Source organism: Apium graveolens, chromosome 6 (genome assembly GCF_009905375.1).
Source record: "Apium graveolens cultivar Ventura chromosome 6, ASM990537v1, whole genome shotgun sequence".
Taxonomy (NCBI): Eukaryota; Viridiplantae; Streptophyta; class Magnoliopsida; order Apiales; family Apiaceae; genus Apium; species Apium graveolens.
This window is the reverse complement of record NC_133652.1, coordinates 18816206-18840212: the sequence shown is the minus strand read 5'-3', so window position 1 is coordinate 18840212 and position 24007 is coordinate 18816206. Positions and strand designations below refer to the sequence as shown.

The 24007-nt window shown below is 35.1% G+C and overlaps 3 protein-coding genes across 3 annotated transcripts; all 3 read left to right on the top strand.

Moving 5' to 3' along the window:
• The first annotated feature begins 1284 nt into the window (after nucleotides 1-1284).
• LOC141667341 (nudix hydrolase 25-like) lies at nucleotides 1285-14645 on the top strand. Its single transcript, XM_074473780.1, has 5 exons — nucleotides 1285-1463; nucleotides 2673-2723; nucleotides 12981-13073; nucleotides 13610-13707; nucleotides 14245-14645. The coding sequence occupies exons 1-5, from the start codon at nucleotides 1398-1400 to the stop codon at nucleotides 14459-14461; spliced, it is 525 nt and encodes a 174-aa protein (XP_074329881.1). The 5' UTR covers nucleotides 1285-1397; the 3' UTR covers nucleotides 14462-14645.
• A 794-nt stretch (nucleotides 14646-15439) lies between these two features.
• On the top strand, nucleotides 15440-19086 carry LOC141663784 (uncharacterized). The gene is made up of 3 exons (XM_074469604.1): nucleotides 15440-15781; nucleotides 16551-18639; nucleotides 18816-19086. Exons 1-2 carry the CDS (start codon nucleotides 15491-15493, stop codon nucleotides 18633-18635), a joined length of 2376 nt encoding a protein of 791 aa, XP_074325705.1. The 5' UTR covers nucleotides 15440-15490; the 3' UTR covers nucleotides 18636-18639; nucleotides 18816-19086.
• A 1068-nt stretch (nucleotides 19087-20154) lies between these two features.
• Nucleotides 20155-23640, top strand: LOC141667706 (uncharacterized). The gene is made up of 3 exons (XM_074474306.1): nucleotides 20155-20441; nucleotides 21008-21743; nucleotides 22394-23640. The coding sequence occupies exons 1-3, from the start codon at nucleotides 20310-20312 to the stop codon at nucleotides 23506-23508; spliced, it is 1983 nt and encodes a 660-aa protein (XP_074330407.1). The 5' UTR covers nucleotides 20155-20309; the 3' UTR covers nucleotides 23509-23640.
• The last annotated feature ends 367 nt before the right edge of the window (nucleotides 23641-24007 follow it).

Below are 24007 nucleotides of genomic sequence, written 5' to 3'. Positions count from 1 at the left end.
TAAATGTATAGAATTCTGGTTTCTCATTTCTCCCGCCTGCAGCATCTTCTCCTATCATGCGCCACCACTATCGTTTCAACTATTTTATTAAAATCGTTCTCCTTTTTTTTTTGTAACTGAAGCATTCCCTGCAAATAATTTTTAATCTTCAAAGTCTAGATCATATAAATTATGATATTCTACTAGTATATCATAATTTCATAAATGTTGACTATGCGCCATTATACTCGAATAATGGCTCTACTTTCTATAATCAATGCATCGATAAACTACTCAATACTCTCTCCATGAATAATTGACATTTGAATTTTTGATACAGAAACGTTTTTCATAAATAGTTACAACTATTTTTTTAAAAAAAATTCAGGAAAAAACAAAGTTCAAACTTGTATTGTATAATTTCAAATTTATTTTTCATAGCTTAAGAATTAGTCGAATTCAATATTTGAAATGAATTCGAAAAGCAATGAAAGACAACGAGGCAGAAGTGGAAATAATTGAGAGAGAATTTAAATGAATTCGAAGTTTGATTTGGTTGAGTTCGTTAGATTCTGCACGATAGGGGTGCAGGATAAAGACTTGCCAGGACAAACCCACGCACACATTCGTATATATTACAGAAGTACAAAGATAGGAGTCTACACCGTTTTTTATATCAATTTTTTAGTGCGTGTCCCAGAATATATGCAAAAAATTGTGCTTGATAAATCGTTAAAATTTTATTGATAAATTTTTTAATATATATAAAGGCTTCATTATTATTAATAATAATAAGTTTATCATTAATAAATTTTTAATAACTTATTAAATACGGATTCTTCCCATGTGTCCGAGAAAATTCATTTTTTTATATATAGAGGGTCTGTTTGAAAAATCAATTAAGTCAGCTTATTGACTTATAAGCCCGTAACAACTTATTAACGAGTGTTTGTCGACCCAACTTATAAGTTGAATGTTAGTAATGACGTATTTTTTCTCAACTTATTTTTGATTTTTCGTCTTTTATCAATTTTAATTCTTAAAATATACTTTTTTAATGTTAAACTAACTTAAAATATAAGAATTAAGATAATTATATTTAAAAATTATTTATTTTAATTTATTTAAATAAAAAAATTTCTGACTTATAAATATAACTTATAAGCATTTATTCGATTTAAGTAATAAGTTACTTATTTTAAAAAGATTTACCAGAAACCGTCACATAGTCTAGAGTATAGGACACACATGACAATTGACACACTAACTCTTCTTCCTCTTGTTCACATTTGATATTGACTTTTTTTACTAAATATTGTGATGCCATCAGCATCTCAATCTATCACTTATGACTTTTGTACATCCCCTGCCCTTTAAGTAGTAGTACTGTCTGTGTAAGAAGGAATGCTCGAACTTTAATGGAGAATTTGCCTTGTGGCTACCGTCCAAACGTCGGTGTTTGTCTTATCAACTCTGATAATCAGGTATCTTATCAATTTTTATTATCTGATAGTTTGTCTTGTTAAATCCATAGATTCATCTTGTACCTTGTTAATCCACTTTACTTTTTATTTACAGTCTAGGAACTTTTATGTGTTCAACTGTTGATGTGTTCTGCCTATACTGTAATCATTGTTTGCATGCACAGGCGGAACTAGGGGGTATCATGGTTTATTTTAAGTACTTTTATCACTACTAATTTATTTTAAGTCCCTCCAAAAATTATTGATTATTATTTCTAGCCTCGACTTTTTCGGTATCATGATTTCACCAGCATGTACACTCGATATATTGGAGGGACTAGTGTGTGTTTTGGAAGTGATGAATCAGATAATTAGTTAGTAGAATTCTATTGATATGAAAGGATTGTGAAAATGTATTAATTGCAGCCTGCTATTTGGGGATGGTTTGTCTCATGGTTAATGTGTCGGATTAGCGGGAATATGAACGTTAAACCCAAGTGATAGTGTTTGGATTAACAATTTAGTGGTGTGAAATGTGAACCTTATTCCCTCGAGGTGGATAAATCAATCTCATCATATCCCTCGGGTTTTTGTTTCATTCTCATTTCCTGTTCTCATTACCATGATGCATCAAAACACCTCATCACTATTTCTTTTATTAAGAATAACATGAATTACTAACAATATTCTGACAGTTATTGGGTTAATTTATGTGCATGTATTGAGTACATATAATATATCCTACTCAAGTGAAATGAAACTAAATTTTATCTTTTCAGAGTTTCAATTTTAATTAACATTATTGCAGGAATAATTTGGTTACAATATGTTAGTATATGTTATAATTATAAACTTATAATCATCCAGACCATTCACCAGAGGAATGATTAAGATGCATGAGTAGATTTGGATATTTGCACTTGTTTTGAACATGTAAAGCACCATTTGTCTTAGAACTTCCAAATTTAGCAGTAGTAATGAATTTACATGTGATGTTCTGCTGGTCACATAGGTGGTTGACTGTTGACGGAGTACATCAGACAAATATGTTTCTTCCCTCTGCATCTAAAAAGTAAAAAGTGTGATGGATCTGTTTTTTTTTCAGTTTATGTCCTGATTTAGGTCTAGCATCATGGCCTGCTGTATATATATTTCGATGGCAAATTGAAAAGATGTAGCTATTTCAGTTATATGCAATTGCAAAGAGTTGATATATCCTTAATCTTGTAGGTATTTGTTGCTTCTAGATTGAATGTTCCAGGAGCATGGCAAATGCCCCAGGTATGGTTGTATGAATATGTTACACATTATAACCAAATTTATGTAATTTTGCAGTGGATTTGGGAAATTTATTGATTGTTAGTAGATCTAGAGATTAAGTAAATAATAACAGAATTGCCGGTTTACGTAAGTTACATAACAAATTTTCGGACCAAATTGAAATACGATGGCTCGATAGATAAAATAATATTCTAATTGTCAAGGCAAATGGGACAGTCTCTTATGCAAATGAGACAGTCCCTTTACAAATGAGACAGAGTATGAGACAGTCTCAATTACACTGCAGAAAATAAATAACAGAAATAAAATGCAGAATGCTGAAAACTGAAAAGTAAAAACACCAGAAGTTTTCACTTGGTTCGGCCCCTACACCTAGTCTATGGCCTACATCCAAGTCCCCATGCCAACTAGCATAGAGAATGTATTATATCAACTTTAATAAAAGAACTTACAATCTTTTCCTTGATTACAAATATAGCACCTGAAAGAAACCCTTTCCCAAGCTACCTTGCTACCTAGCCCACTGCTATTTCTTAGCCTTCTAGCTACCTTGCTATACTTTGAAATCAAGCTTGCCACAACCCGGCACAAAGTTGATATGAATACAAGTACAAGAATAAACAAATTGATTACAACTCAAACTAGGTTTCTTGTTTTTCTGGATATGAATATCTCGGGTATGAAACAAGAAAATGATTTCAGATGATGAAAGATTCTCGTGAAAAGTGTTAGCAACAAATCTGAAATGAAGAGTTGTATTTATAAGCAAAGTTCTAACAGAATTATTTTCAAACACAAGATAAGGTTGGAAGATAAGTTTGTTTGAAATTATTTTGAATGAATCTTTGAAAACTAATCTGTTAGTACGTTTGAAAGAGATAAATCAAGTAAAGATAAGGCTTGAGAGATTTTAAACTTGATTTATAAGATAGGGTTTGTTTGAGATAAGGTTTATCCAGATAAACAAGATTTACACAAAACCCTAACAAACTTAAACCTGAGAAATAGTCTCCTGGAAAATCTGAGCAAACTGCAATGCTTGAATCTCGGTAACTTGCATTCTTTTTATCTGCATTCTGGATATCATCATAAACCTGAACATCTAACAGTCTCCCCCTTTTATGATGATGACAAAGAAAGCATAAATGCTCCCCCTATCAAAAATACTAAAGGCCTGTAAAACAAGGTTAGATATAACATAATATATTGCAATTTATAATATGTGCAACTATTATGAGAATGAGACAACTAAAGAATGAATGAGACACTAGATCAATATGAATAAAAGAGACAGTCTCAAACACTAAATACTTAACACATAACAACCCATCCATAAACCAGGATGTCCAGTTGCAATAGTTATATAATCACATAAAGCACAAACTTCAAACAATCCAATAATCCAGAATATGTCAAATAACCACAGACTAAAGCATCCATCAACACACCAACCAAAAACATAGTCTTAAACACCCAAAAGAACCCAAAAGAAACATCGTCTTAAAACACATAACATCATAAAAATTTCTCCCCCTTCATCATAAAAGGGTCCTCAATCGGAATCGTCATCGACGTGAACTGGAGCTTTGCCTTTGCCGGAACCAGAAGCCTTCTTCTGGGATGAAGGAAACACCGGAGCTGAGCCGTACTCTGAAAATAGCTTGTCAAAAGCTTCCTGAGCTGGTGCCTTTCCGTCCATTTCACGAATCCAGTCAAAAAATTTTGCCTTGTATTCTTCTCTGGTCATACCAAAAACTGAAGGTGGAGGAATGGCAGGAAGTGGCAGAGGAGCAGTAATTTCTTCTAGAGTACAATCTCCAATCCAGTCTCGTTTCTTGTGCCAATACATCTTGCTCTTGTCTTGCATGGCTGACAACTGCTGAGATAAAAACTTAGTCTCTGACCCAAGCTTAAAAAACAACTTAACAAATTCCTTTTCCCATGCCTTAGCAGAGGAAACCATCCCTTCTTGCAGAGTCCCAAACTCAAAATCTATGATCTTAGACAACTTGACATCAGAAGTATGCAATACAGAGAGTTTAGCATTGATATCATCCAAAGACGAACAAACATACTTCCTAAACAACTCAAAAGAAGCATTTAGAATACTAACTTCAGAAGTTAGTGATCCAAGAGTTTTGACAGAAGCAAAATGCTGATTAAGATTAGCCAAAGCAACAGAATTTTCATTTAATTTGATCAACAGAGAATTAAGAAGAGTATTGGTAGGCTGATCAAAGGGGTCTGAGGCATAATTAGGAGACTTAGGAATACCACCAACATTCCTAGAAGCATCATCAAAGAACAAATCATTTCAGAAACTACGAGACCATTCGCAGTTAACATAGACAAGTCAAAAACAACATTCAATTTTTCTGATTTAGCAGACTCAAAAGGAACTCGAAAATACTGAAAAATCTTTGTTAACAAAGCAGGGTATGGAAGATGCATGGATTCATGTTTAGCACAATGATTCATGTTGGAAATAATCAATGAAGCCAAATTACAAGGGGTGTTCTTAACAAACACAGACAGAAGAATAGAATCTTGAAATGTGACTCTATCACGACCAGATTTACGAGGCAAAACATTCGAGTGAAACAATTTAAACAATAATAAGCACATAGGAGTTAAATCAGTTACCAATGGTTTTACGGACACAGAAACAAAGTTGTCACCGAGAATAGCTTTGAGTTGTTCCTCATATTGCAATCCAGGAATCTCGTCAAACGCCTGATGAGTGGTAAACGGGCAGGGACCTTGATCGGATACGCCTGTGAGCCTGGCCAGCAAATCCGCCTTAAAGCAAACTGGACTTCCTTTCACCGAAGAGAACACAATATTATCGGCCAAAATCGAAAAATTCGCATAGAACTCCTTCACCAAATCTGGATAGATCACATCTGACGGCGATAACAACCCAACACACCCAACAGCTTCAAACAACGATGATACGCCAATCCTGGAGAGAAGATCAGTATCACACAACCTTTCTTTCGGAATGGACTTGTGCCACGCCTTAGTAGTGCTTTCCTTTGCATATCGTTCGGAAGAATTAGGAGATGCTTCACTAGATGCTTCGGAAACAACTGCGGCCATACGACGACGCTTCGAACCAGACGGACCAGGGGTCGGGGTTTGGTTAGCAGTGGATCTTGAACGGCGAGCCATGGAAGAAAGAAGATTTTAGGGTTAAGAGAGAAAAGATAGAATTTTGAGAGAGTGAGAGAGTAGAATGAGAAAAGAAAATGAAAAGATTAAGAAAGAGAGTTTAAAAAGAAGTAGAAACTGAAGAGTTAGAGATGGAAGAGGAGATGAAGAGGTGCAAAAACAGAAGTGATGTATTGAATGAATGATACATGCACGAGTTTCAAGGATATGAAAAGTCTAATCAAAAGATTTACAAAATCTAATGCTATATACACGCATAAACATACGGACAAATAAAATAAAAACCACAAATTTATAAACAGGAACCTAGTAACTCAAATAATAAATACACAACATATATTTAAGTATTATGACATAATTCATATTTAAACACATAAAATACATAAAATCACGTAATAAATTACAGAGAACACATACCTAATTCACGACGCATTTTACAAAATCTATCTTCAGCTAAAGGCTTAGTGAAGATATCTGCACGCTGTTTCTCAGTAGAAATATAAATAAGCTCAATATTACCTTTAGAAACATTATCTCGTAGAAAATGATGACGAACATCAATATGCTTAGTACGAGAATGCATAACAGGATTTTTAGAGATATTAATTGCAGAGGTATTATCACAATAAATAGGAATATTTGAGTAAGAAATACCAAAATCCTGCAATGTTTGTTGCATCCACAAAATTTGAGCACAGCAACTTCCAGCTGCAATGTACTCTCCTTCAGCGGTAGAAAGAGCTACTGAAGTTTGCTTTTTACTATGCCATGCAACTAAACAATCTCCTAAAAATTCACAAGCACCACTTGTGCTTTTTCTATCAACCTGTGACCCTGCATAGTCAGCATCTGAAAAACCGATTAAGTCAAAGGAAGAGGAGCTTGGATAAAATAATCCCAAGTCACTCGTACCTTTCAAATATTTAAAAATACGTTTAACGGCATTCAAATGAGATTCTTTAGGTTGAGATTGAAAACGAGCACACAAGCATACACTATACATAATGTCAGGTCGTGAGGCAGTTAAATATAACAATGAACCAATCATACCTCGAAATTTAGTGACATCTACAGGTGTACCTTGTTCATCCTTTGTAAGCTTAACTGAAGTGCTCATCGGAGTTGATTTAGGTGTGACATGATCAAGTGTAAATCTTTTGAGTAAATCCTTTATGTACTTGCCTTGATGAATAAATATTCCTGCAGTAGACTGATTAATTTGCAAGCCTAGAAAGTACTGCAATTCACCCATCAAACTCATATCGAATTCCTTATGCATGCAATCAGAAAACCACTTACACAATGATTCGTTAGAAGATCCAAATACTATATCATCAACATAAACTTGTACTAAAAGAAAGTTATCACGTTTATGAAAAATAAAGAGAGTTGGATCGAGTGTACCGCGAATGAAACCATTGTTCACAAGAAATTGACTGAGACGCTCGTACCAACAACGAGGGGACTGTCTCAATCCATAGACAGATTTCTTGAGCTTGTAAACATAGTTAGGGTACTTCTCGTGAATAAAACCTGGAGGCTGCTTCACGTAGACTTCTTCCTTAAGATAGCCATTTAAAAATGCGCTCTTGACGTCCATCTGATAGAGCTTGAACTTCTTGTGAGCTGCAAAGGCCATTAAGATTCGAATAGCTTCTAAACGAGCTACTGGAGCATATGTCTCGTCATAATCGATTCCTTCCTGCTGATTGTATCCCGGAGCAACCAAACGAGCTTTATTTCGAATGATATTTCCATCTTCATACTTCTTATTCTTGAAAACCCAACGAGTACCAATGATCTTGGCATCCTGAGGAGGTGGGACGAGTTCCCAAACTTCACAACGCTCGAACTGGTTCAATTCTTCCTGCATTGCAACAGACCAATGTTCGTCTGCAACTGCTTCTTGAGCATTCTTTGGTTCAAATTCAGCAACAAAAGCACAGAATGCACATAGATTATGAAGACTGCTTCGAGTAGAAATCCCTTGATCTAAATCAGTGAGAAGATTATCTGGTGGATGATTCTTCACAGTCCTAGAAGATTTAGGAAGTTGAATATTACTCATCTCTTCCTCATTAGAATTGTCTGCCTGGAAATGAATGGGAGTTGTCTTATTCAAAAGAGACTGCCTCATTTCCGCTTGTAAAGATTTATCCGGAGGAGTAACAGAATTCACATTTGAAACACTATCGGGAGTCTTTGGAGAGCCAGAAGATTCATCTGAAGCTTGAGTAGATCCTGAAGAATTATCAGAAGACTGAGATGGACCTGGAGAGTCTTGACTGTTTGATTTGTCAGAATGAGACTGACTCTTTTCAGAATGAGACTGTCTCATTTGGGAATGAGACGATAGATCCGCAGTGTCTTCATCAATTTGAGATATATTCCTTGAGGATTCATTGAATGTAATATTGATGGATTCTTCTACTTTGTTCTTGACAGAATTATAAACACGATAAGCTTTGCTTGTTGTAGAATATCCCAAGAAGATTCCTTCCGTAGATTTCGCATCGAACTTGCCTCGATTATTTTGAGTATCTAAAATAAAACACTTGGAACCAAATACTCGAAAATAACTAATGTTAGGAGTCCTTTTCTTAAGCAATTCATACGGAGTTTTAAGCAAAATAGGACGAATAAGTACTCTATTTAAAACATAACAGGAAGTGTGTACCGCTTCAGCCCAAAATTTTCTTGGAAGCTTACTCTCATGCAGTAGAGTTCTGGCAGTTTCCTGTAGAGTCCTGTTCTTGCGTTCTACTACTCCGTTCTGCTGAGGAGTTCGAGTAGCTGAGAATTCATGAGTGATTCCTCTTGATTTACAGAAGGTTATGAAATCCTTCTCGAATTCACCTCCATGATCACTACGAATAGTCTTGAGTTTAAATGAATACTTAGTCTCAAGGTTAGTAATAAGATCCTTAAACTCAACAAAAGCTTCATCCTTAGTTCGTAAAAATAATACCCAAGTGAAACGAGAATAATCATCAACTATAACAAAAGCATAATTCTTACCTCCTAAGCTTACATACCTTTCTGGACCAAAAAGATCTAGATGAAGGAGCTGCAAAGGAACAGAAGTTGATACTTTATTCTTAGCAGTAAAGGAAGTTTTCACCTGTTTTCCAAGCTGGCAAGCTGAACAAGGTTCTATTTTCTTGTACTTCAGCTTTGGTAGACCTCGAACCAGATCATGAGAAGATATCTTCCGAAGAAGATCCATGTGAACATGTCCTAGACGTCGATGCCAAAGATACTGTTGATCTTGAACAGTAGCAAGACAAATTTCCTCCTGCTGTTCATCAAAATCTAATACGAAAATATTTCCTTTTCTTTTGGCAACTAAAGCAAACTCGTTAGTATGAGTACCAATATAGCATACATCTTTATCGAACTTAACCTTATGACCAGCATCAGTAAGTTGACTTACACTAATAAGATTATATTTAAGACCATCAACTAAACGAACATTGTTAATAGCAAACCTGTCATTACCAATGGTGCCTTTTCCAATAATTCTGACGGTGTTTGAATCTCCAAGAGTAACTAAGCCACCTTCCATGGCAACTAGAGATAGAAACTTGGATTTATCACCTGTCATGTGACGTGAACAGCCACTGTCGATGATCCATTTATTTCGCGGAACATGGACCTTCAAACAAACCTGCAAGAATTGCTTTATCCCTTAGGTACCCACTTAACCTTGGGTCCTGGTTGGTTAGTATCACAAATCTCATATAAATGTCTATCTGATTTCTTAATCCACATCTGAACAATATTAACAGAAGTATTAGCAGATTTATATCTAGTAGACGATTTATAAGATGAGTTAGAGAAGTGGTCCTTGATACCACATAATCTAGATTCAGCTGTAGGGTGGCTAGCTTTGCCACAATCTCGACATTTCTCATAAGGCATCTTATATTTCATAGGAACTCGCTTATAACCGCCTTGAAATGCACGTTTCTTGATTGACTCACATCCTAAACCTCCTTTATCAAGAGAAGATTTTTGTTCACCAAGAAGAGCATTTAAAGTTCCTTCTCCATGAAAATATTTAGCTAGATCCTTTTCAAGCTGTTCGACTTTCTGCTTTAATTCAGGAACTAAGGGATCAGGAGCACTGTATTCTTTAACGGTTTCTGAATCAACAGATATTGACTCTTTCTTCAAGGCTTCAAGGCATACATCCTTCATCTCAATCTCATTTTTGAGATATTGATTTTCTTCAGTAAGTTTTGAAACCCTTTCAAGCAATGATTTGTTCTCAGCAACTAGGGCTTCTTCCTTCATGGGGTCATCCATTTCACTAAGAACTTCACTTAAAGCTTGCTTTAAATAAATATTCTTTTCTTTCAACTTCTTGACCTGGACCTGCAAATTTAAAATAGACGAAGATATATTTGAATTATACTTAATATTCTGTACCTCATCATTATCACTGGAGTCGTCCTCTAGTCCAGCAAAGCAAAGTTGAGCAACTTCATCGTCTGAATCGATCTCCACATCAGATTCATCATCACTCCAAGTAATTAATGCCTTCTTTTTGTTCTTCAGCTTGTAACAGTCCTTTTTGAAGTGCCCTTTCTTTCCACACTCAAAACAAGTATCCTTACTTTGATTCACTTTAACCTCCTTGCTCGGATTAGATTTGAAGTCCTTCTTCAGAAACTGTGACTTCATAGGTCGTTTGGAGGCATTCCGTTTGGCAAGAAATTTATGAAACTTCTTTGTTAGAAGAGCAATATCTTCATCAGAATCGTCAGGAGACTCATCTGCATCTGCATTAAGTGCAAGAGTTTTCTTACTAGGAGCTTCATTTTCTTCATCATATCTACGAAGCTGATTTTCGAATTCTTCCAATTCACTGAACAGTGTTAGAGTATCCATAGTTGAAAGCAGTGTTGAATCCTGCAGAATGGTAACCTTTGGAGCAAACTTCTTTGGCATTGCTCTGAGGATTTTCCTATTAATCTCAGATTGAGGAATGATCCTTTCCAGACGTGAAATGGAGTTCATCAATGTCAGAAACCTCCCTTGAGCATCTCGCACGCTTTCATCTCTTTCCAACCTGAAACCTTCATAGTCACTCATTAGCATACTTAATTTTACTTCACGTACCTTAGACGTGCCTTCGTGGCTGACTTTGATCGTATCCCAAATCTGCTTGGCAGTAGTACATGCTGAAACTTTTCTTAATTCTGTAGCTACCATGCCATTGAGAAGTGAGTTCATAGCTTTAGCATTGGAATTCATTGCGTTCACTTCTTCGGGAGAGAGATCCTTGAGAGATTTCGGCTTCCCTTCTTTCATAGGAATTGTGAAACCATTTTCTACAGCATCCCATTCAAATGCATCACGCTGGAGAAAGATTTTCATCCGAAACTTCCAGTCATTGTAGTTTTCAGCACCATGAAGCAGTGGTGGATAATTGTTTGAATACCTATCTGGTTGAGCCATGGATCGCTAGCAAAATAAACACTAAAAAGAGAATTAAATGCACCCGCTCTGATACCAAATGAAATACGATGGCTCGATAGATAAAATAATATTCTAACTGTCAAGGCAAATGGGACAGTCTCTTATGCAAATGGGACAGTCCCTTTACAAATGAGACAGGGTATGAGACAGTCTCAATTACACTGCAGAAAATAAATAACAGAAATAAAATGCAGAATGCTGAAAACTGAAAAGTAAAAACACCAGAAGTTTTCACTTGGTTCGGCCCCTACACCTAGTCTATGGCCTACATCCAAGTCCCCATGCCAACTAGCATAGAGAATGTATTATATCAACTTTAATAAAAGAACTTACAATCTTTTCCTTGATTACAAATATAGCACCTGAAAGAAACCCTTTCCCAAGCTACCTTGCTACCTAGCCCACTGCTATTTCTTAGCCTTCTAGCTACCTTGCTATACTTTGAAATCAAGCTTGCCACACCCCGGCACAAAGTTGATATGAATACAAGTACAAGAATAAACAAATTGATTACAACTCAAACTAGGTTTCTTGTTTTTCTGGATATGAATATCTCGGGTATGAAACAAGAAAATGATTTCAGATGATGAAAGATTCTCGTGAAAAGTGTTAGCAACAAATCTGAAATGAAGAGTTGTATTTATAAGCAAAGTTCTAACAGAATTATTTTCAAACACAAGATAAGGTTGGAAGATAAGTTTGTTTGAAATTATTTTGAATGAATCTTTGAAAACTAATCTGTTAGTACGTTTGAAAGAGATAAATCAAGTAAAGATAAGGCTCGAGAGATTTTAAACTTGATTTATAAGATAGGGTTTGTTTGAGATAAGGTTTATCCAGATAAACAAGATTTATACAAAACCCTAACAAACTTAAACCTGAGAAATAGTCTCCTGGAAAATCTGAGCAAACTGCAATGCTTGAACCTCGGTAACTTGCATTCTTTTTATCTGCATTCTGGATATCATCATAAACCTGAACATCTAACACAGATATGCTTAGTAAAATACTTGGATCATATGTCGAATGACCTCTTCATCGTATACCAGCAACTTCCCAATACAGAGGATTTCCGATGCGGTTAAATTGGGTATTTAATGCACGTGACAGAAAAACATAACTAAATGAAGAAACTTCTTGCTCCAAACCTTTTTCATGCATATGAAAGAATATTTGCCTGTATTACGCAGCCCAAAACGTAAGTGGTTTCTTCACAACCCAGACCTATCTTGCTGAAATTCTTTGAAATTTCATTATTCTCAAGTAGATATCACCCCTCTTTTGTCTCTTTCAAGTTATTTCCTGCCACTATTAACTTTGTTATCTGATGACCTTAGGTTTGTTGGTTCAACTTTCCATACTTCACCCATATTAAAAACTGAAACAAGTATACATCAGTCAGTTTGGGTATACCCATACACCTAAATCTTAAATATCAGATAGCTCTATGCATTCATAGGTGATGATTGAATGATACCTTGACTGATTCTTGTAAATAATTAGATGCCTCCTCTACTAAAAACTGGAAAGTTAGTTACTCAAACACGTTGCATAACTTATGTCAAAATTAAATTGTAGTTGCTCGCTCCATTTCATTTTTAGGGTGGAATTGAAGATGGAGAGGAGCCAGTCTCTGCTGCAATTAGGGAATTGCGTGAAGAAACTGGTATAGTATCAGCTGAAGTTATTGCGGAGGTCAGTTCGTCATTTCTCATTTTTCGCTGTTTTACTTGCTCCTGTGCATATATGCATTGCCTAAAGTATGGTTTACTCTCATACTCACTTTTCAACACTTCTGTAATCACTTTCCATCACTATTGAAACTGAAATTTTTAGTTGTATTTCTTTTATTCTAAGATCATGGCTATTTGAGAAGGAAAATGCTTAAATTTGATCTGTCATTGATCTGGGTAGATCTATGTTGATCTAAAAATGTAAGGGCGTCCTTGAAGTTGTAAGAAAATAAGAAGTATTATGTAGTCTAGTTGCTTGTGGGTCATAGTTGAAAATGTAAGGAAATATTTGTTAGAATTCATTATTTTTCATGAGGATCCCAGTTTTTATAACTACGACACGAGCTATTGGTAAACATAAGACGATACATTAGATGCGTTTTTATAACTATGACACGAGCTATTGGTAAACATAAGACAATACATTAGATGCCAAAGAAAATAAAATAGCATTCTTTCAGTTTACTTTACATGCTTTGTGATCTTGCTGATTGGCAGGTGCCGAATTGGCTTACTTATGACTTCCCGCCTGCCGTTAAAGCCAAAGTAAATAGGCTATGGGGAGGAGGTGAATGGCATGGACAGGCACAGAAGTGGTAAGTTCCAATACCTAAAGGCTTTGGTATGCTATTTTTATTCACCGTATATATGGTGTAACCAAGTTTTAGTTTAGGATTACATGTTGAATTTCCCACCAAGTACCGATGATTCTGTTAATCTGGACAAATGTGTAATTGTTGATAAGGATTTTTTTTTTGGTCTATCTGTATACCTAGTGCCCACTATGTTCCTATGTACAAAAAATTCAGACCTGTCGCGAACAAATTTATTTTGGATATTAAAGGAAGTCAGGGGAATGTATAAATTCAGTCTCTCCTTTTAAATGTTCGACTTTCAGCTTCCATCTCAAGTGCAACAAGCTCTATTTATTCATTCCATTTGACAGCAATAAAATAAGCTATATGATGTGCAATTTAGCAAACTTATCAACTTATTTAGAGTTTATACTATGTTATTATGTTTCTATGGGTTCAACGGGTTAAAAGAGAAGTGGCCTTGGCTCCAAAATGATCAAAGATTATGAATTTGCAGCGATTTACCTATGAACAAATTTAAGATATTTAAATTTACAGGTTTCTTATGAGATTCACAAAAGATGAAAGCGAAATCAACTTGGCCAATGGTGAAGTAGATCCAGAATTTGCAGAGTGGAAATGGGCAAACCCTGAAGATGTAATCGAGCAGGCAGTGGATTACAAGAGGCCAACATACCAGGAAGTGATGAGAACCTTTAGGTCTTACATCAGTGTAAATGGAACACCTGCTAAATGCCAATCAACAAAGTGGTAAATAGTCATTTCAGGATATGAATTTGTCACATGATTTCAATGAGGATATTTAGGTTCAAATTTTTTGTTTGTTGTTTGTAAATGAATATCATTTTAAGATTTAGGCTTAATTATTATGTCAAATATTTTATCAAACATGGTACTCCTAAAAAAATAATAGGGTCCCAAAAAGCGTTTCAAAAAAAAATATTGATATGGATATTAAAATTGTTCTAAAATACTTGGTTATTGGTTATTGAGTTTGAGTATACTAGTTATTCACTCCTTTCTATCAATACATAAATAAAATTAGGTCCCATGTATCAATTTTGGAAGAGTTTGCATTCTATAGCAAAGCACTCATATTAATATCAATTAAATTGTTATTTGCTGTATTTCTCACTGAAAAGGGAGCAGTGATTTATGTAATATTATTGAAAATAAATTGCTAAACTTTTTGTTTTTTATTTTTTAATGTGTAACACAAAACAATTGATTTGTGATGGTGGATATACAAGGCAAATGATGATATATAATCGAACAAAGAGATATTGATTTGGTGCTAGCAATATTTTTTTTAAACAAAATATCACTTAAAATTAAAATAGGACAAATTAATTGATTTAGATAACACAATAGTTTTTTTATTATATTAAACATGTATATTTTAATTCAAATATATTTTATTAATATATTGATGAAAATGATATTTTTGTTAAGAATAATGAAGTCTCATAACCTCATCATTTTGTAAGTTCTAACAACATTTTCTTTTTGACATGGTTATAACCACATTTCTTAATATAAACATCATATTTTTCTTGTCCATCTAAATGTTTCAGAAAATTGCAATGTTTCGCAAAATTAGTACAAAAAGTAATTGTGTGAGATTGAACATTGAAATTACGTGGAGATCAGAGGATGCAAATGCCACACACGTGGATGAATAACATAGCACCCACCAATCACTGTGAGACAACATAAAGTCCAAACTAAAGTAAGGTAAAAAAGAAAGACATAAGTAAAGGCAACTTTACCAAATCTAAGCAAAATGGACCCTAAACCCCAGCCGGAGGAAACACCTCAAAACCGGTCACCGTTGCCGGAAAATCAAGAAAATGAATATGAACAACATGCATCGGTGGATCAGAAGAGTATCGAAAGCACCCATTGTGATGATGAAGAAACAAAGGAGTCAAAAACCTTGGAAATTTTCAGAGCAAAAGTGTTGGAATTTGCACGAGAATCAAGAATGTCGCGGGCACATATCTTACTTATTGAACAAAGCTTCCCGGATTTCTTCCCTGAGCTGCATGTTCCTGATCATCCTCCATATGCAACTGTAACCTTTCTTTCATGTTTTAATCATTTGAGCAAATGTGTTTTCTACACTATTGTATGTAATTTTTTGTTTTTAAAGTATAGCATATACTAATATTGTTTTACCTTTGGAACATAATAAAAAGGGTGTATATTTTTTATAATCTCTTAAAATGAATGAAATGCTCCTATTAATTGCTAGATGTTTAAATGAATGTATTCTTATAATGTATTCTTTCACGCATAGGCATATGTCTCACATCACTTGAATATGTAAGATTTGAAGATGGGAATATCAGCCTCACTCTTGTGCTCTAGTATATTATTATTTACATAATAGTCGGTGTCCGGTGATCTTATAGTTTATTATATTATGTCATGCAACATTAGAAATTATGAACTATGTAGTGCATGTTTTTATTGTCTGTGTGTTTTTGATGGCCACATCACATAATTTGCACATAAAATGCAGACCTGTAACTTGGTTTAAGGTCGATATTTTGGTAAAGTGTTGACAATACCATAAAGTTATACGGTTAATTTTTAAAGAAATTTGTGCCAATATAAATAATCATTCAAAGAATAGTAAGATTCCTTTTGGGAACAAAAACTAGTCTTAGATTGAACTCATTCTTTAACATGGTTTATTTTCATATTGTCAGTTTTAATTATTTGTTTCAAAGAATGTATATTTCATTTGTCTTTGTTTGAAGCATGTGTAATGTAGATGGCTTCATAAAAATAATTGTTAGGCCATAGCTCTCAGGCCTCAGCTTGTACTTTGCATGCAGATGATTTACAAGGCAATTAAGGAACTTGATGAAGCAGGAGGTTCTACTGAGGAAGCTATATCACTTTTTATTAAAAAGGAGCAGAATGATTTGCCATGGGCTCATTCTACATTACTGGCACATCATCTTCAAAAACTTTGTGAAAATGGTGATGTTGTTGTGACGGGTGAGAAATGCTATATGCTTAATACCTCTTGCGTAACCTATAATCATAATCAGATTGAAGCCTTTGGTCCTAATCAGATTGTAGCCTTTGATCCTAATCAGATTAGTGCATCCCCTATTCCCAGTCCTTATTCTAGTCCTAGCAGTAGTTCCAGTAGCCATTCTGACTACACCCCTAATGCCAAGAGAAGGAAGCAAGAGCGGACAGGACGCAAGGGTGGAAAGAAATGTCGCACTGATAGAAGGATGCCAGAGTCTGAAGAAGAATTTGAAAATAATGAAGAAGAACATTCTGAAGAGACAGAAGAGGAAGAAGAATCTGAAGACACATCTGAAGAATTTTATGACACGGAAGAGGAAGTGGAGGTGACTGAAGTAGAAAATCGATTAATAAAATATAAAGGGAAGCTTACACATAAGACTGAAGGTGCCAAAAAGAATAAGATCAAAAAAACTTCTGAATTAAGAGATAAGCACATGAGAGTGTTTCCAGTCAAAAATCAAGTGAATGGAACGTTTAACAGTGGTACAAAATTAGTAAGGGGACGCGGCCGACCACCTAAATATCCTAAACCTAAGACATTTATTGACCCTAAAGAAGCACAGGTGGAACGGATTGAAACACACAATCAAGTAGTAGAAGTTGCTAAGAGGCTTAAACAAAAGAGGGGACGCGGCCGACCATCTAAGAATATTGGATTTGAAACCAAAACTAGACCCGAAGAAACACAAGAGCAATTGTTGGAAACACATAATCAACTGAAAAAACAGAGCAGAGAAAGAAGCAGCCCACCTAACGGAATTAAGACTGATGCAGATATGGCACCCAAAGAAGTAGACAAGGAGGTGATGAAAGCATTTGATCAAGCTACAGAAGATTCTAAGAGGCCAAGAGATAAGAGGGGACGTGGCAGGCCTCCTAAAAATTTGGGGAATGAGACAAATATTGAACGGAAAGAAGCACAACGGAAAGTGATTGATGGACATGATCAAATGGAAAGCATGGAGAAGCCGAAACAGAAAAGAAGACCCGGTAGGCCACCTAAGAATTCTGGAGGACAGATTGTGGTGTTTGAGGAACAAAATCAAACAACCGAGGATGGGATGAAGGTGAAACAGGTACATAATCAATCAACCGAGGATGGGATAAAGGTTAAACAGGGGAAACGACGGTTCAGGCGCAAACATGAGATAAAAGAAGTTAATAAATATCTTGACCAACTTGAGTTGACTGTATTACAAGAGATGTTTGGGAGAATGAAAATCCGATCATATGTTGATGGAGAGAATGTTTATGATGCAGTTTCTTCAAGTCCCCCTTGCAAGTCTTGTGAACCGGCGATGGAAGATAAAATAAAGAAAGAAAAGGAGCAGCAAATACAGAGCTCAGTAAGAGAGGTAGAGTTATTTGACAAGCATGATTGGACAAAGATACCTGAGAGGTCCCAAATTCTAGACGATATGGAAAAATTATCAGGGACACCAATTCAGCTGCCTCAAGAAGATACAGAGGATGAGGCATATCCTTGTCAGTTACAGTTACAAGCTTGTAAATCTGAAACAGATGAATTTACAACAATGAAGGAAATAGCACCTTCACAGGTTGTGCATGAAGAGCAGCAACCGGGGTGCATTGGTCAGGGGGAGCCACCTGGATTTGAAAACGTGACAAATATGGTACCACTCACAGTGTCAAATTATCAGCATGAAGATGCACGACAAGAACAGATACTTGCAGGAAAAAAGCGATTACTTGAAACTGAAGAAGAGGCATCTACATTCCTGGAATTGCTGCAGTCTGAATATCAAAATATTAATGATGAACAGTTGGATCAACCAAAGAACCAAAGCTGTGAGGTGTCTGGTAAGCCAACAGATTGCACGGGAGAAGATGATAAAAATTCAGGCGGTGATAATTGAACAGGTATGGTGTTTGTGCAGGCTTACCTACGAAATTTGATGTTTCTGTATTCATTTTAGATGTTTTGCCTACTTTTTTTATGTGAAAATGATGCTATAGATATTCTCTCTGTTGAGGTAGACTCACTAAAAAAAACTGAAGTAAAACATCAAATTAAATTTCTTAATGCTAATATCCAGGAAGAAAGTGTTCAAATGGCCAGCTCAGTGCCGCAGGCTTGGTGGTGCTTGGTTCATGGCACTGCAAATAATTTGGTTGAAAGATGTTTCTCTAGGCCTGCTTTTTCATGCTCCTGCAACAGAATGCTCTACCGGATGGATGGTGTTTTTTAGTGTTTTTTTCTTGCCTATGCTGTTTAGTTTTCAATTTTCATCTACCAACTTATTGAACCTTGATGAATATGACTTTGTTGGAATATCTATTTAACATCTATATTTTCAATATTTTCAATTTTGTGCTTAATCAATCAACATATGATCACTGTTATTGGAGCAAATAAAAAGAACTGTTTGGAAATGAATTTTGCAAGTCGTAATCTACAGGGTTTAATATATACTAAAATACTATGGCTGATGCAAGCGTCACACTTTTTTTGCTGAATAAAAATGAAAGTGTACATATTTTGTGCCTTTTTTTTACCACTAGCATTATTCATATATAACTTAGGATTTACTCAATGCATGTGGTTATGTTTGTTTCGGATAATAATTCCATTATTATAATTTTTTGAATTATCGTGTTTTGAGGTGAAATAGTTACGCAATATTTATTCATTGAATCACTATCAAAAATTAAGAATTTACTATGTGGAACAGCTGTAGAAGGAGGTGATATCTCTTATCAGCTCCGTTACACTTACATCGGTGATTCTTTCATGTAATATTTATTTGTTACATTTTTCTGGAGATAGGTGATTCTTGTTGTTCCGTCCCAATTTATTTTTACACGTAATTTAAATGTATTGATCACATATTTACGTTAGTTATTTTTCAAATTTTATTTTGTGAATACAAAATTAAGAATTATATTTTTGTTTGTAAAAAAAAATGGAAAATAATTAATGTAGCCATCTGATCAATGCATATTATGTTATGTGACGTGCAAAAGTTAAACTGACCAAGTAAATTAAGACGGAATAATTAATATTTATAACATTAATGTTTATAAAATCAGTCGCAAAAATATTTAATTTATTTGTCAATGTTTTTTTATTAATTAAATCTAAGAATACTCGTTAGTTTATGTTCAGCATAATTTATTCATCAGTTTTAACTATTAAACGCTCGATTTCAAATTCCATACCCCTTTTTCAACCCGCAATATCTTTCTCAATTATTTTTTATACAAAAAGGATGAAAATATAAGAACAAATCCTAATCAAATATTCCCATACCATCTCTCATATATAATTTTGCGATACTTTTTTTATGTTTTCATAAATAATATTATCTCGCATACAATCTTTAGATATTCAAAAAAGAAAAGAAATTAAATCTCGAAGACACAAGAAGCAAAAACATTCCGAAACAGCCAAACAATCCCATAAGTTTCTCTCCGAGACCGATTCCAACAACATTAGTTTAGTTTGTGTTTCAATCCATAATGAACTCCAAATTCTCTTACAAAACACAACCTTAGCCCCCTAAAACCCTAATCATCAAACCCACAAAACCATGGAGAGATTCAAAGATGTTGTAATGAAACTCACTGAAAATGCAGCCCCTGATTTGAAAATCTTGATTCAAGAACATCTCACCAAGTTCACTTCTGGCTTTCACACTCCTGATCATCCTCCTTATGCTGCTGTAAGTAATGTATATATACACACAAAATTTATATTTGGGTGTTTGTTTTTTTATTTAAAATTTTGTTTTCTTGATTCTTGATAAGCTAGTGCAATGTTAATTTCTTGATTAGAGTAAAGGTACAAGCTTTATGTGTGTTACAGCTTACAGGGGAATGCTAATGAATTCATGATTTAGGAAGATAAAGACTGTTCCCGTGAAGACCCCGAATCGTTAATTTTGTAAAAAATTTATCAGTCAATTTATTGGACTTGTTGGCCTCATTGAGAAATTGAGAAAGATGCAGTTTTTGCATGTAGATTTTAGTTATGTGTTTAAATCTGTGAAAGGTATTGTATGCCATGTTTACGTAGAGCGTTGCGTCTTTTGTGCAAGATAAGTAGTTGTGGCAAAATACCCCCCAATGCACAATTGGAAAATATACGTCAGGGGTTTTATAAGAGTGATGGTTACCGACGATAAATTTTGTCTTTTACCTTTTTTTTCAGATTAGTATATTTTGCATGTTCCAATTTTATCTTTTTTCGTTTGATTTTAATTCAAACGTTTGTTGCTTAATGATGTAGATGATACATGGGGCAATTGTGGAGTTAAATGAGAAAAGAGGTTCCAGTGAAGAGTCAATATCCGAGTATATAAAAAAACAGCATACTGACTTACCTCTGGCTCACAATTCATTACTGAAACATCACTTGGGTAAGTTGTGTGAGTCAGGTGAGATTGTGGTGACTGGTAAACATTTATATATACTTCCTGGCTGCAACCCTGCATTGGAGTCTCGTGTTAGGAGTGATAAAGAGAGGGTAACCAGAAAGAGGAAGGGAAAGAAGGGTCGTGGCAGGCCATGTAAAAAATTACAAACTGAAACTGTTAAGCACGTGGAAACACATGGTGAGATACATGGAGAAACTGATAGGTGTAATGAAGTGAATGATGGAGATAATAATGAGATGAAAGTAGACAACAAAGTCCACAGGGTTGGAAAACTTGATCAGGTAGGAAAACAAACTGAGGAGGAAAATAGAATGCTTGATGAACAAAGTCAGCTACACCAACAGCTATCACATGCAAAATGTGCACCTGTTGTTGACTCAAACCAGCCAGAACTCTCAAGTCCTGACAGGCCTCCTGGATTTGAGTTAAAAAAAATTCAGTCTAAGCAAATAGATTTAGTTGCAAGAGAAGAACCAGAAACAATTTTCAATTCTGTAAGGCTTTCAGAGGCTGAAGCACTGCTGCAGGTAGATCAGGAGCAATGGTGTCGGGGACAACCAAACTGCAAATATCAACTTCTCTCCGAGGGTAAGGCCTCTTTGCTGAATTTTGGAGTCTTGTTTCATGATAAGTGATAATTTCATATTAATAACTCTTAACTCGCTTGGTTAGCTCTCAAAATTAGGCTGCTATTGCCTCCACTTATTATCATTTCATTTATTTAGTTAAGGTTGCGCATGGTATATATATCTTTATTATCAGGGACTGGTTGTCAAACGATTGGAGGTTAGATGTTACTAAAACTTTTACAAATTAAGGGGCATTGTGATGCTCCAGCTATGGTCTACAGACTCTTAAAGTTTTGAAAGGAAACAAAACAATCTTCTTTGCCTCTACGATAAAGAATTCACTTTTACAAAATGTGACTTTTAGGTCTCTAAGACAGTACCTAATAATTAGATTGATCTGAGACATTGCTGATGATAGTTTAAAGTTTTAATATTGAGGTCTTAACTCCCTAGGACTTTGATTTTTTTTAAATTTTGTATGAAGATCTTAAAGTTCATAGCTACTTGTTTGTAAATTCTTTGTGAAAAATCAGGTTTACCAGCGGAAAGTCAATTATAAACTTAAAAGCAGTGTTAAAAGGGATATTTAGATACGCCAAAATTTAAACCTTTAGTTTGAGTAATTCAATTGCAAATTATGTAATATTAATGTAGAACATTTTTAAACAGGCTCCAAATCAGGGTCATCAGATGTTTCAACGGAGTTGTTACCCTTTCAAAATCAGCAGCAACGAACGGATCCATCAAATCCAGATGGTTTACAAGGTGAAAAATCTAAAGATGTAAAACTTGTGGAACCACATCCACCGAAAATTAAGCAGTATGGAAGGCGGAAGAAGCTGAAATCTATGGCAAAGGAAAAGGAAATCCAAGATGTGACTGCTGAACTTGAACAGAAGACAAAAAAAGTGGAATTTTCAGATCTAATTAAATCGTCCCAACCATTTTCTGCCGAAAGTCAGCAATTGGAATTTTGCGAGGAGAAACAAATACCTGAATCTAAACCGCAGGTAACATCGACATGTGATGATGTAGATGGGGATACAAAGCAGCAGGATGTAGTTGAAAGGCATGACAAATCAGTTCCAAATTATCCTATTGAGCAACAAGGGACCAAAAAGGTAGGACAAGTGGTACGTCGTAGTCAAAGGCTTGCTAACTCTACACAAACATGTGCCTTGTTACTGGACTTGTTGCCAGGCTCACAGTCACACTATAATCATCTTGGGCAACCGGAGCTGGAAAATGATCTGTCATCCTTACAAGTCAAAGAAGTTCCCCAAGTGGCGATGGAGGTAGATTATGTTAATTTGGCCCAGAAACTGCAACAATTGCAACTTCCTACTGTTGACGGTGTTCAGAAAACAAAGCAAACAGAGACGGAGTGCTCAGAATCATCTCCGGCTCAGGTGCAGATGGTTGAGACAACTAAAGTATCGCAACAACGTTCAAAACTTCGTAGTTATCATAAGTGGTGTACATCCCAGGAAAATGTACAGACTGCTTCCCCCGTCTCTTCAATGGCTCTGGTGCAGACAGAGCAAGTGCAACAAAAACCCCTGTGTTTAGAGTACTATCAACAACCGGTAGCTTTGAATGAACTGTCAATGCAGCAGCAAGCACACACAAAGCTGCCTGGTAAAATTGAGTTGGAAGCAGATACAAGTACATTGGACATGCCACCTTCACATCAAAGTCGGCCGCAAGTGCATCGGGGCCGAGGGAGAGGCCGTGGTAGGCCTCCGAAAATGAAATTGGGACAGAGGTCGATGCAAAATCCTTGAATCAACATATTGAATTCCAATATAAGTGTTATTACTTTAGTTAGTTAAACTTGTCTTTTTGCTAAATTTAGTTGGTTAAACCTGATATTGCCATACAGAAAGTCTGTGAATAACATTGAAGATAGGTTAACATTGGCATCTAAATTTGAAATTTGAATTTTGCATTTTTAACCACTCTTTTGTTATATTTGTTTTCCGATGGTGAAGATCGAGCTTATTATCCCATTTCGGGACAAGTTAATAGGATTCAATTTTTTGAAGTTAGGTGGAATTTTTTTTGCCTTTTTCATATTTAGAGGCTTAAACTACTTTTACTAAAATTCATTTGGTATTACTTAAAAACTGATACGAAATTTAATGTTAAATTAAATTTTAGAGAATATGTTTATTTCAACATTACCCACCCCGTAAGCCAAAACAAAGTTATTTCATTTATATCCTACAAATTTTAATAATTTTATTCTTTAACAATAAAATAATATATAGAATCATAATTTGT

Excerpts from the sequence above, each read along its gene's own strand:
- LOC141667341 (XM_074473780.1), top strand. The coding sequence starts at position 1,398 with ATGGAGAATTTGCCTTGTGGCTACCGTCCAAACGTCGGTGTTTGTCTT. Across the intron at positions 1,464-2,672 it reads TTATCAACTCTGATAATCAG|GTATTTGTTGCTTCTAGATT; the intron begins GTATCTTATCAA and ends TTAATCTTGTAG. Across the intron at positions 13,708-14,244 it reads CATGGACAGGCACAGAAGTG|GTTTCTTATGAGATTCACAA; the intron begins GTAAGTTCCAAT and ends TTAAATTTACAG.
- LOC141663784 (XM_074469604.1), top strand. The coding sequence starts at position 15,491 with ATGGACCCTAAACCCCAGCCGGAGGAAACACCTCAAAACCGGTCACCG. Across the intron at positions 15,782-16,550 it reads ATCATCCTCCATATGCAACT|ATGATTTACAAGGCAATTAA; the intron begins GTAACCTTTCTT and ends CTTTGCATGCAG.
- LOC141667706 (XM_074474306.1), top strand. The coding sequence starts at position 20,310 with ATGGAGAGATTCAAAGATGTTGTAATGAAACTCACTGAAAATGCAGCC. Across the intron at positions 20,442-21,007 it reads ATCATCCTCCTTATGCTGCT|ATGATACATGGGGCAATTGT; the intron begins GTAAGTAATGTA and ends TTAATGATGTAG. Across the intron at positions 21,744-22,393 it reads ATATCAACTTCTCTCCGAGG|GCTCCAAATCAGGGTCATCA; the intron begins GTAAGGCCTCTT and ends ATTTTTAAACAG.